This window comes from Nicotiana tabacum, chromosome 14 (genome assembly GCF_000715075.1).
Source record: "Nicotiana tabacum cultivar K326 chromosome 14, ASM71507v2, whole genome shotgun sequence".
Lineage (NCBI taxonomy): Eukaryota > Viridiplantae > Streptophyta > Magnoliopsida > Solanales > Solanaceae > Nicotiana > Nicotiana tabacum.
The window spans coordinates 99,997,559-100,010,488 of record NC_134093.1 but is presented as its reverse complement, the minus strand read 5'-3'; the positions used below and the strand labels follow the sequence as shown (position 1 = coordinate 100,010,488).

Genomic DNA, 12,930 nt, shown 5'->3' with positions numbered 1-12,930 from the left:
AGTCACTATTGGAGATGACAGCATATTACAGATGCAGGGCATGCTATGTGTACCTAATATAGATGGTTTGCGTGAGCTAATTCTCCAGAAAGCTCATAGTTCGCGGTACTCTATTCATCCAGGCGATGCGAAGATGTATAATGATTTGAAACAGCACTATTGGTGGAGAAGGATGAAGAAAGATATAGTTGGGTTTGTATCTCGGTGTTTAAATTGTCAACAGGTAAAGTATGAGCACCAGAGACCAGGCGGATTGCTATAGAGACTTGAAATTCCGGAGTGGAAGTGGGAGCGTATTACCATGGACTTCGTAGTTGGACTCCCACGGACTTTGAGAAAGTTTGATGATGTTTGGGTGATAGTAGATCAGTTGACCAAATCTGCGCATTTTATTCCAGTCGGTACTAATTATTCTTTGGAGCGCTTGGCTGGGATTTATATTCGCGAGATTGTTCGCCTACACGGTGTGCCGGGGTCCATTATTTCAGATCGGGGTACGCAGTTTACCTCACAGTTTTGGAGGGCAATGCAGTGAGAATTGGGCACACAAGTTCAGTTGAGTACAACATTTCACCCTCAGATGGACGGACAGTCCAAGCGCACTATTCAGATATTCGAGGATATGCTACGTGCTTGTGTCATTGATTTTGGGGGTTCTTGGGATCAATTCCTGCCACTCGCAGAGTTTGCTTACAATAATAGCTATCAGTCAAGCATTCAGATGGCTCCGTATGAAGCTTTATATGGGAGACGGTGTCGGTCTCCGGTGGGTTGGTTTGAGCCTAGTGAGGTTAGACTATTAGGTACTGACTTGGTTCAGGATGCTTTAGAGAAGGTCAAAGTAATTCAGGAACGGCTTCGCACGGCACAGTCTAGACAGAAGAGTTATGCCGACAGGAAGGTTCGTGATGTTGTTCACATGGTTGGGGAGAAGGTTATGCTCAAGATCTCACCCATGAAGGGTGTGTTGAGGTTCGGGGAAAAGGGAAAGTTGAGCCCTCGGTATATTGGGCCTTTTGAGATACTTAAGAAAATTGGGGAGGTGGCTTATGAACTTGCTTTGCCACCTAGTCTATCAGGTGTTCATCCAGTGTTCCATGTATCCATGCTCCGAAAGTATGACGGGGATCCGTCTCACATTCTGGATTTCGGTACAGTACAGCTGGACGGTAATTTGACTTATGATGTAGAGCCAGTGGCTATTTTAGACCGGCAGGTTCGAAAGCTAAGGTCAAAGAACATAGCATTAGTAAAGGTGCAGTAGAGAGGCCAGCCAGTTGAAGAAGCTACTTGGGAGACTGAGCATGATATGCGGAACAAATATCCACACTTATTTGAGACTCCAGGTATTATTCTAAACCCGTTCGAGGACGAACGTTTGTTTAAGAAGGGGAGAATGTAACGACCCTGCCGATCGTTTTGAATATTATAACCCCGTTCCCCTATTTACTGCTCAAATTATGTCTTGTAATTGATTTATGACTTATCGGGTTAGTTGGTTCGGGTCCGAAAGGAATTCGGAATGAAATAAGACACTTAGTCTCATAATTAAAATTTTAAGTTAGAAAAATGGACCGGATATGACCTATGTGTAAACGACCTCGGATTTAAATTTTGATGATTCCAATAGCTCCGTATGGTGATTTTGGGCTTAGGAGCGTGTCCTTAATATTATTTGGAGGTCCGTAGAGAAATTAGGCTTGAAATGCCGAAAGTTTAATTTTTGAGAAGTTTGACCGGGGGTTTGACCTTTTGATATCAAGGTCGGAATACGATTCTGAAAATTAGAATACCTCTGTTATGTCATTTATGACTTGTGTACAAATTTTGAGGTCAATTGGACGTGATTTGATAGGTTCCGAAGTCGTTTGTAGACATTAGAAATTTCAAAGTTCATTAGGCTTGAATTAGGGTGTAATTCATAGTTTTAGCGTTGTTTGATGTGATTTGAAGATTCGACTAAGTCCGTATGATGTTTTAGGACTTGTTGGTATATTTGGTCGAGGTCCCGAGGGGCTCGGGTAAGTTTCGGATGGTTAACGGGTTGGATTTTTGACTTGGAACTCTGCTGGAATTTTTCTGATGCACCATCTGGTTTCCTTCATCGCGTTCGCGAAGAGGAACTGAGAGGCAGGAAATATTTGCTCTTCGCGTTCGTGAAGATAAGCACGCGTTCGCGGAGGTTGGACTGGGTGTGCATCGCGAACACGAGAGGTGTTACGCGTTCACGAAGAAGAGAGGAAGCAGCTGAGGACCCCAGGCAATTGGTCTACGCGTTCGCGTAGGGGGTGTCGCGTTCGCGTAGTGAGGGGGAACGAATCATCACGTTCGCGAGGGGTTGAACGCGTTCGCATAGAAGACATTGAGGCAGAGGCATTTTTGTGCTTCGCGAACGCGAGGGTGATGTCGCGTTCGCGAAGGAGGAATTTGGACGGGAGCTATTTTGTGCTTCGCGAACGCGAGGCACTGACCGCGTTCGCGAAGAAGAAAAGCCTGGGCAGTGAGTTTAAGTTCTGAAAATGGGATGAAAATTTCAGTTTTTGACGATTTGGAGATCGGATTTGAGGCGATTTTGGGTGATTTTCAGAGGAAACAACGGGGTAAGTGTTCTTAACTCAATATTAGTTAAATTACCTAAATTCATGATTGTTTTTATCATTTAATTGGTGAATGGAGTTGGGAAAAAATTGAAAACCCTCTTGGTTTAAATTGAAGATTTGAGGGTCGAGTTGGGGTCGGATTTTGGTAAAATTGGTATGGTTAGACTCGTGGTTGAATGAGCTTTCGGATTTTATAATTTTTGTCGAGTTCCGAGACATGGGCCCCACAGGCAATTTTTGAGCTAATTTTTGGATTTTTATGGAAAATTATTATTTTCTTATGGATTTAATTTTAATGAATTTTATTCACTGAAACGAATTATTTATGGCCAGATTCGAGGCATTTGGAGACCAATTCACGAGGAAAGGACATTGCAGAATAAGAATTTCACGGCTTGAAGTAAGTAACAATTTTAAATCTGGTCCTGAGGGTATGAAACCCCGGATTTTGGTATCATGCGATTATTTTAGAGGTGACGCACATGCTAGGTGACGGGCGTGTGGGCATGCACCGAGGGGATTGTGACTTAGTCTGTCTCGGGAAACTGTAAAGTTGAATAATTTATTGTTAGCTATATGCTCTCTATGTGTTGATAAAATTTGACTGTAAACCATGTTAAAAATCATGCTTAGGCTATGTGATAGTACTGTTGGGACCCACAGAGGTCGCGTACTTGTTGAATTGCCTGCTAAATACTATATGTACTCAGTCTCAGTTTTTACTTGCACATTTTTTCTCAGTCTCTGTTATTATTATTAATACATCATATCATTGTTGTTTGGGCTGATTTCATGATTATTGAGAGCCCGAGAGACTGGAGAGATTTATGACTGAGTGAGGCCGAGGGCCTGAATGTGAGATATTGATACTATAGCACGTGAGTTGGCCGTGCGGATCCAGATATTTATATTATGGCACGTGAGTTGTCCGTGCAGCACGTGAGTTGTCCGTGCAGCACGTGAGTTGTCCGTGCAGATTATAGCACTTGGGCTGTAGGAGCCCCTCCGGAGTCTGTACAACCCCAGTGAGCGCGAGTACCCATTCAGTGAGTGATGAGGAATGGGAGCCCAAGGAGTGATGAGGGCTGGGAGCCCAGTGTGTGATTGTTGTCCTGAGAGGTTATACTTGATTTTCATTTGTTGTTTCAATTAGTTGCTATCTGTCATTGTTGTAAAATTTCTGAAAGATTGTTGATATACGGATTACATGAACAGGAAATGTATAAAAATTGATTTGACATTTATCTGCCAGATTTGATAGCCTGTCTATTCTTGGCTGGAATTACTCGAAATGAACCATAAATGCGCAGCTCGTTACTATCTTCAGTTCCTTGTTTATTATTGTTACTTGTTGAGTTGGTTGTACTCATACTACACCCTGTACTTCGTGTGCAGACCCAGGTGTTCCCGGATATAGCGGGTGTTGATCCTTTCGCGCGGTTGATTTTTAAGAGATTTTGAGGTAGCTTCCGTATTTCCGCAGACGTTGTTTCTCCTTCTCAATCTCTTTGTTCACTGTATTTGGTCTCACACTATTATAGACTTGTACTCATATTAGATGCTCATGTACTCAGTGACACCAAGTTTTGAAGAGTAGTTGTATTGTATTTAAATATTATATTTTCAATTTTGAGAGAAATTGTGGTTATTGAGATTTTCGGCTTGCCTAGTATTAAGATAGGCGTCATCACGATGGGTGAGATTTTGGGTCGTGACATGTATAAAAAGAAAAAAAGTAAGAAATGCTTTACAAAGTCAACAAAGACGTGGGGAAAGAAGCTTACCATGTGTTTTGGCCTCCCATCGGCCCTTTGATAAATCGCGCCACGAGCGCTCGGTATATGTGGAGGTCGAAGCTAGGTCCCGTACCCAGCTCTTAAGGTTAGCAATTGCACCGGGCAAACAAGCAATCGCTACATCACGAAAAAGGATATCGGTGAGAAAGAAACGAAGGAGCAAAATAATAGGAGCTAACAGTAGGATTGTACTTACGCTTCATATTCCATTCCTCGGGAAATGGCATCTTCTCGGCCGAGATTAGGTCGAAAGTCTTCACTCGAACGAACCGGCCCATCCAGCATCGGTCATTGTCCTCATCTATGCTCGAGAACAGCACTTTGGTGGCTCGGCGCTGGAGTTTTATTAACCCAACTCGATAGAGGCGGGGGCTGTACAACCGGATGAGGTGGTCGAGGGTGAAAGGCATCCCCTCGATTTTGTTTACAAAGAAGCGGATTAGAATAAAGATTCGCCAAAAATAAGGATGGATTTGACCTAGGGTTATGCAGTATTGGTGGCAAAAATCGATAACAACAGGGTCGAGGGGGCCCAACGTGAAAGGGTAAGTAAAAATACTTAAAAACCCTTTCACATGAGTAGTAATATCTTCTTCGGGAGCCGGGATTATCACTTCTTTGTTCTCCCAGCTGCAATCTTTCCTTCCATGTTTAAGATATCCCTCAGTTATCGAGCACATATACCTCGATACTGGATCACATCGACCGGGAACCGGCGAGACTTTGTCGGTCTTAAAATCATAAGTGAGAACACACACCCCGGGAACACACTCCTCAGGACGTGGCTCCACCAGTGTTTTGTCGCCGGCATGCCTCGATGAAGAGGCGTTCTCTTTTTGAGGAACAATTTTTTATGTTTTGGCCATCTAAACTTCTGTGAACAAAGATCAGAAGTATTTTGGAGTTTTGAGAAGAAATTTACAGTGAAAATCACAGGTTTACAGATGAAGAACTCAGAAGATGCGAAAAAGAACTTTGAAGATTTGGAGATTGGAGATCTAAAAGTAAAAAATGGTAAAGAGAGGGGATATTTATAGAGTTGGCAATGACGGTTCAATATCAGTCGTGGCCGACCATCACTGACACACATTTAATGCCTTAGTAAATAAACCGATGGGATAGTTATCACATACGTCATGGTCGAGCTCGATGCAAACGTCAGTATATATCTAGTCGTATCAGTGGAAAATCATGTCGTTTCTCGCCACATTCTTCCCGAGAAACGAGGGAACTATATGTATACTGTCAAAATCGGTTTTGCCCTTCATGTAATTAGTCAAGATTAGAACATGATGGACAGAGGGTCATTTTCATAATACCGAGATGAGATCTGAAGCCAGGTTACCAAGATCAAGATTTAGGGGCCGATCAATACCGAGCTCGAAGTCATTATCGAGCTCGAGTCCAAATCGAACTATGATGTAAAATGGCGTTATCGAACTCAAGATCTGAGTCTGAGTGAATACCGAGCCCGAGTCAATATCGAGCTCGAGTCAGTATCGAGCTCGAAATCTGGAGATCGACCAATATCAAGTCCGACCAAGATCGAACTAAGAGACAAGAGCCGTTGCAGCCGCACTAAGGGAGAGAATCTCAGGGGGAATTAAGGAAAAGCTAATCTATCATGGGATCCCCACTATGTATTTTTAATTATATCCAAAGTAGGATCCCTCCACTATAAGAGGGATGACTATTATTTCTGTAAGGGCATCAGACATTACACATTAAGGCATATATACACTCTCATATTCAGATATTATAGAGCTCTACAGAAATATAGTAAAGAGATTATCCTTTTTGCGAGCCTTGTACATTGATTCATCTTGCTTGTTCATAAATCGTTTTCTACTCAGTTTGATTTGTATTTTATTCTTTTTTTACAGTCAATATTTGATATATATTTCCACTTACTTTTTCGATTTGTGCAAAGTTATACCACATGTCCTTAGAATTACGTATAAATTCAACTCTATCTGTTTTTCGGGTAAACAGAAGTTTAAACCATAGCACGTAATTTCACATGAAGAGTAGCAAATTAAAGTGAAAATATATGTTTACTTAGAATTAGTTAATTAATTTTATTTAAAATATATGTTGTGCATTTATCATTTTGATGCAAATAAAGGATATGCGTAAGTTTTTTCCAGTAAAGTAACGGCAATGGGAATTTCAAGATTTCACCAATGATTGAATCCTAAATAAAAGTAAAAAAGAAAAAGAAAAAAGAAACTCATCTGCATTATTTACAAGTTTCATTCTTTTGTTAACGATTTTAATTATATTCCGACGCTTCTTACCTATAATGTAAAAGTTAAAATCTCAAAATCTGGAAATTATATTAGATTTTCTAAAAGATAAAGGGATAATTTTTGTTTTTGATATCGCTCAAATCATATTAATCTAAGGCTATTAATCTAAAAAGCTAATAACCTTAAGCTTAGATATAAATCTCTATATAATATGTTAATTAGTACTCTTGTATTTTTAATCATTCCCAAGCGTAGCTACGAAATAGTTCAAGCTTGATATATAGTTAATTTACATTCACATTATTGCAGTTGACTAGATCAAGTATCTAAATAGAAAATTAAAAGAAAAACTTAAATTTGAGTGTTTCTGTTCTTGTTTTTAATTTTCGGCAATGAAACATTGAAATGAAGGGTAGTTGTGCTATTTTTTTCTTCTAAAGAAGCCGTCCAATGTGGGGTGGAAGAAGAAAAAGAAAAAGTGCATAGCTGGCAAGTGGCAACACAAGAACCTTGTCACTAGCATAGACCACGTCAGAATTTAAAATTTATAGGTTCAAGAATCTAACCCTTTTTACTTACCAAATTTTTTTGTTAACATTTTTAAGTTATTAATTTTTAAATTAATAATTTATACATATTAAATAATTATTTAAAATAAATATAGAGTTTAGACCAAAGTTATTCGATTTCGCATACTGATCTCTACATGCGCCACTGATCATGAGCAACTACCAAGGGTCTGGATGAAATTAATAAAACTCTTTCATTCTTAATAGCGACATCAAATTCAAGTTTTCAAAATAAAAAACAATTATGATAGAAAATATATTAATCTTAATGAACCTTAGGAAAGCAAATTCGAGCTAGTCGAACCTAAAAAACAAGAAAAAGGACTAATATTACTTTTATCAAGCAGCTGAAACTTTTTATATTTGGCAGGCATAAAAGTATATCAAATTTATATTTTTTTTATATATAACATACAAATATATATAATACTATAATATAATAATAGGTTCCAATCCCAATGCTCCTTCTGAGGGTCCACCTTCCAAAAAGAAAGAAATATCTCTGTCATAAAAGTACACAGACATCTATTCATCTCTCACCCAACCACAGTTGCAAAGTCTCCCCTTTATTAAAATATAATAATACTGTAGTACTAAAGAATATACACGTACACAACAAATCATGGTCAACTACAGTTGAACTCTAAATTAGTTTATGATATGAATCTTCTTTATATAGTATTTGGTTTGTATTTAGGTTCACCATTTTGATAGTACTAATAACTTGTCTTTTTCTACTAATTTAGAATTTTCTAAGATTAGATCTCTAAATTTGGTTCTTACATTTAAATACATACATGATTTAGCCCGAATATGAAAGCAACTGGGTATATTATTACTCTCTTCGTCTCAAATTGTTGGTCATTTTAGAAGTTCAAGACAAAATTAATTATTTTTTTCTCATTTTACCCTTAGGAATGATTGTTCTTGAAGATGGAGATGACACATAAATAGAATAAATATTCAATGAAGATAGATTATATTTTAAGACATAAATAAGAATAAAATAGTAAAAAATCTCTTCTAATTAATGTTTTTAGGGGTCGTGTAAAAGAGAATTATGACAGATAATTCGAGAAGGATGGAGTATTAATATTGTTGTTGTTGTTGTTGTTGTTGTTGTTAAGAAAGCACGATCAAACACTAGATTAACTTAATGTGACAATTAAATCTTAATTTAACTAGTTTATATAATCTTTCAAATTCTTGCTTTTTGTTCTTAACTAAATAGACATCCGACAAATTATAGGTCTTTTAAGATATATTCCTTCAGGTCAAATTCAAAATCAAGTGTTTTCTTAAATGAATGATCGAAAGATTCACTTTAAATAATGAATATTGTTTAGATTTTGAAATGTCTTCCTCCATTTGGATATAATGAGAACAAAAATAAAAGAAAACTAAAGAAAGAGTTGGAGAAAAATACCCTTTCTCTAACTAAAAAGGAAGAAAAATGAGTGACAATCAGAAACTTTGCATGTGAGTACCTGACCTTAATTTGGTGAATCATTTAAACCCTCAAGCAAAGATTCAATCTTTTTGTCAAAAAGAAGCCTCCCTTTCTCTCTCCCTGTCCCTTTGACTTTTGCAAAACAAGCCAATTCCCATTCAATCCAATAGTTTTGCCCCCCACCCCCCTCCCCCCCCAAAAAAATACTTTTTTATCGAGTTTAAATTTTATACACCGTCAGATCATCAAACAATATCTACAGTTAAATGTCTTCAAGTGAGAACGATTCGTGTATCGCACGGATATGTATACTAAAGGAAAGGCGTGGAGCAATGGTACAGTTGTTTTCGTGTTACTTATAGGTCATGTGTTCGGGCACGTGTGACCTATAGGTCGAGGGTTCGAGCCGTGAAAACAGACATCAATGTTTGCATTATGGTAGACCCTACGTGAATGCATGATATTTTGTGCTCGGGACTATCCTATTACATTGTTAATATATAGTATATAATTTAAACTACTATTTCTTACTCCCGATCTACTTTAATTAATTTTTTGAATGTTTTCACATAATTCATCTTGTAGTATTAATTAATAATAAAATTGACCAATTTAGTATTAATTGTTCATTAGAAATATAATAAATATTACTAGATTCTTTACTCCAAGAATAATTTTTTTTTTAAAAGCTAACTCATTCTTCATAGCTTAAAAAATCAAATATTATGAATAAATAACAAAGGTAGTATTACCCTTTTGTTTTCTCTCATGAGAGTGTGTGAGGGAGAAACAAAGCTATAAATGCTAGTTGGTTTTGTGGTTTCTTTTCACCTTCATATCACCCTCTTAACTTCTTCTCTTTATATTTACAACTGCCCCACATACAAATATATACATTGATTTATAGGTCTATACCTGTTTTTCTTTGGCTAAACTTTCTTGTTTTTATATTTTAAAAAACAGCCCCTTTGAAGGAAGAACTCTTGAATTTAGAAAAGAAGTAAAAAAGAATGGATTTTAACGCGTACCCAACTCGTGCTTTTGCTGCTGTTTCAATTGTATCATCTTTTTCTATGAGGGATTTGATTGATAGAGCTAAAGATTTCTTCAGATTTGCTGTATCTGCAATTATTGGCAATGTGTTCTCTGCAATTTTCACTTTTTTCTTTGCATTAGGTGAGTTTATTTACTTTCCATTCTCCAATTTTCTTTGATTGTGTGTCAGATTGTGCCTTTTTTCCAATTGAGGACTTGTGATTTTTCATTTCTCTATGCATTTTGATGAGGGCTTTCACATGTGTAATCAGGGTATTTGGAATTTTTTACTTTAATTGTCAATCTTGGCTGCCTTGTTGATTGTGTCTTTAACCTGAATTTAAGGTATGATATATTGCAAAAAAATTGAAAAAGGTAGCATTTTTTGGAATTTGTATGATAGGTTCGAGTATTGTACAGTTCAAGAATATAGCAGAAGAGATTGAGTAAAAAAAAAAAAAAAGTCCGATGCACTAACGCTATGCGCGGAGTCACCACAAGGGTCTATTGTACCGAGAGACTATTTAGTTTTATTCATTGTGTTGAGTTAATGAGCTAAAGCCTGATAGTTATATTCATGAAAGAAAACGGATTCTAGAATTTGCAGTAAAAAGGTTGAGTCTTTTTTATTTTTTTTAATTGAAATGGCTGAATCATAGGGTCCAAAAGATCTATAAAACTCAAGAAGGCATAAACAGAAGCATAGATGCCTAGAAGCAATTATCAAAATCTGGTTCTTTAACAATCAAAAAATTTCCAATCTCATCTTTGAAAACAAGTTAAACGCTCTCTAAAGATAAGTCGATATGTTGACTATAAATAACATTAATTCAATGCTGGTCACTCAGTGAGACTTCACATACTCCTGAACAATCTCATTTCCTATTACAAGAATGAAATGGCGATTTGCAGATTTTTTGGTGATTGTGTTTTTACTGATGATGATGTTAAAAGGGGTACTTTTTCTAATTCTATAAGATAGGACAAAATTGAAAAAAATAGATCTATATAGGTGATACCAATTAGCTTTAATCATGTTAGTACATTTACTCTAGGTCTTATGCTATTTAGGAGTGTTTACCATATTAAATATTTTTATGCCAGTAGAAAACTATAGAGAATTGCTAGTACTTTTTTTTTTTTTTTTTTTTTTTACTTTTGTTTTGTATAATGTGGGCTGACTTTAAATGGAGAGAGATGGATTTTGAAGGTAATAATGAATGGAATTGGTTCTTGCAGTGGGCACCTTATTAGGAGCAATGACCGGAGCTTTGATAGGTCAAGAAACAGAAAGTGGATTTATTAGAGGTGCCGCTGTTGGAGCCATTTCTGGTGCTGTATTTTCCCTTGAGGTCTTTGAGTCATCTCTATTACTATGGCAATCCGATGAATCTGGAATCGGATGTCTTCTTTACTTGGTAAGCAACATAACTTCTTTTGTAACTTCTATATTTGTGATACCGGTATATTGATAAACAAACTCCTGATCCAATAGTTAAAGAGAGAATGAGAATAATTGTATGTGAATCTCAAGCTATATTTCACACTTCTTAGGTGTATGATTAATTGATGGATCCTTTGAACTGTACAGATTGATGTAATAGCGAGCCTGTTAAGTGGTAGACTAGTTCGTGAGCGGATTGGTCCAGCAATGTTAAGTGCAGTGCAAAGTCAGGTATCATGTAGTGCATAACGGCTAGCCATGTGTGAATCGTGGCAGCAAATTAACTCAATTCAGTTGCTGACTCTTTCTTCATGTTGATCAGATGGGAGCTGTTGAAACTACATATGAAGAGGTCCCTAACATTTTCGATACAGGCGGGTCAAAAGGTTTGACGGGAGATTTTGTTGAGAAGATCCCAAAGATTGTAATTAGCAAAGATAACAATGTAGATGATACAGGGGAGAGAGTCTCATGTTCAGTCTGCTTACAGGTAAATTTCGTTTGTAACATTTATTTGCTATTTCTCTTTCTGTTTGTATTACTTATGATTCAGATTGATGTCTGTCATTTCTGATGTATTCAGGACTTTCAAATGTCGGAAACTGTTAGATGTTTGCCGCAATGTCATCACATGTTTCACCTACCGTGCATCGATACATGGCTGCTGAGACATGGCTCTTGTCCATTATGCAGAAGGGATCTATAGGTGGTTGTACTCGGTAAATAATTATAGGTTATTTAATTTCTTCATATTTGCTGGTAGGGTTTCCCTCTATGTTTGTCATTAGATAACCATATTTCGAGGAAACCTTTGTAATTAGTGGCAGATATGCACTTTTGAGTATGGTCATTGTAGTTGATTACCATCAGTAGAAAGAATTTTGAGCTGTTTTATAGTGCTCACTACTTCCGGTAAGTAGTAATCTTGTATCAGTGCGCTCATGTTTTATGCACACCTCATGCAAGAATAGGCTTATTACTGAAAGGGGAGTCTTGGAGCAACGGTAAAGTTGTCTCCGTGTGACCTATAGATCACGGGTTCGAGCCGTGGAATCAGCCAATGATGCTTGCATCAGGGTAGGCTGCCTACATCACTACGGCCCTTCCCCGGACACTGCGTGAATGCGGGATGCTTCGTGCGCCGCTGTGCCCTTTACTGACCTAATTACCAAATGAAAAAAGTTTCTTGCACTTGGCCATTATTGTTTAATTCTTAGTAGCAACAGTTAGTTATGTTGCTTGACTTATGTTACTGAAATAGCCCCTAATAGCTGGATATCCGAGGTTACAAGTTTTTCTCTGTAATTAACCTTTAGTGGAAGTTTTTTTTTTAGTTTAAACATTTAGTTGAGAGGCTTCAAACAGATCTTTCTTTGGTGGAGTAATTGGATGATAGGTTGCATTATTCCAGATGTTAGTCAGTGATCTTCAATTTATGAGGCAATCTTTGAGGAAAAGCCCGAAACCATACATGATCTTTGGATTTGGACTCAAAGTCATACATATTCTTTCACATGGAGCACTAATAGTATATTTATTTTAACAAAGTGGTGCACTTTTAGTCATAACACTGAGAAAAAGCCCAAAAACATACATTATCTTTGGCTTTAGACTCAAAGTCATACATATTCTTCCACATGGAGCATTAATAGTCCATTTACTTTAACAAAGTGGTGCACTTTTAATCATAACACTAAATACATTTTAATTTTTAACAGAAATCTAAGATCTGACAAAATATCTGTTCCCTTTATTTTCTTGTTTACCGAAAAGATAGCAAATAGTAA

The 12,930-nt window shown here is 37.1% G+C and overlaps 1 protein-coding gene across 1 annotated transcript; it reads left to right on the top strand.

Moving 5' to 3' along the window:
• The first annotated feature begins 9,540 nt into the window (after positions 1 to 9,540).
• LOC107797203 (NEP1-interacting protein-like 1) lies at positions 9,541 to 12,035 on the top strand. The gene is made up of 5 exons (XM_016620065.2): positions 9,541 to 9,840; positions 10,939 to 11,117; positions 11,291 to 11,374; positions 11,466 to 11,633; positions 11,727 to 12,035. Exons 1-5 carry the CDS (start codon positions 9,675 to 9,677, stop codon positions 11,847 to 11,849), a joined length of 720 nt encoding a protein of 239 aa, XP_016475551.2. The 5' UTR covers positions 9,541 to 9,674; the 3' UTR covers positions 11,850 to 12,035.
• Positions 12,036 to 12,930: the final 895 nt, after the last annotated feature.

What these genes read in the sequence shown, in the direction of transcription:
- LOC107797203 (XM_016620065.2), top strand. Translation starts at nt 9,675, where the DNA reads ATGGATTTTAACGCGTACCCAACTCGTGCTTTTGCTGCTGTTTCAATT. An exon ending in TCGGATGTCTTCTTTACTTG is followed by an intron (nt 11,118 to 11,290) that starts GTAAGCAACATA and finishes TGAACTGTACAG; the next exon opens with ATTGATGTAATAGCGAGCCT. An exon ending in CATGTTCAGTCTGCTTACAG is followed by an intron (nt 11,634 to 11,726) that starts GTAAATTTCGTT and finishes TGATGTATTCAG; the next exon opens with GACTTTCAAATGTCGGAAAC.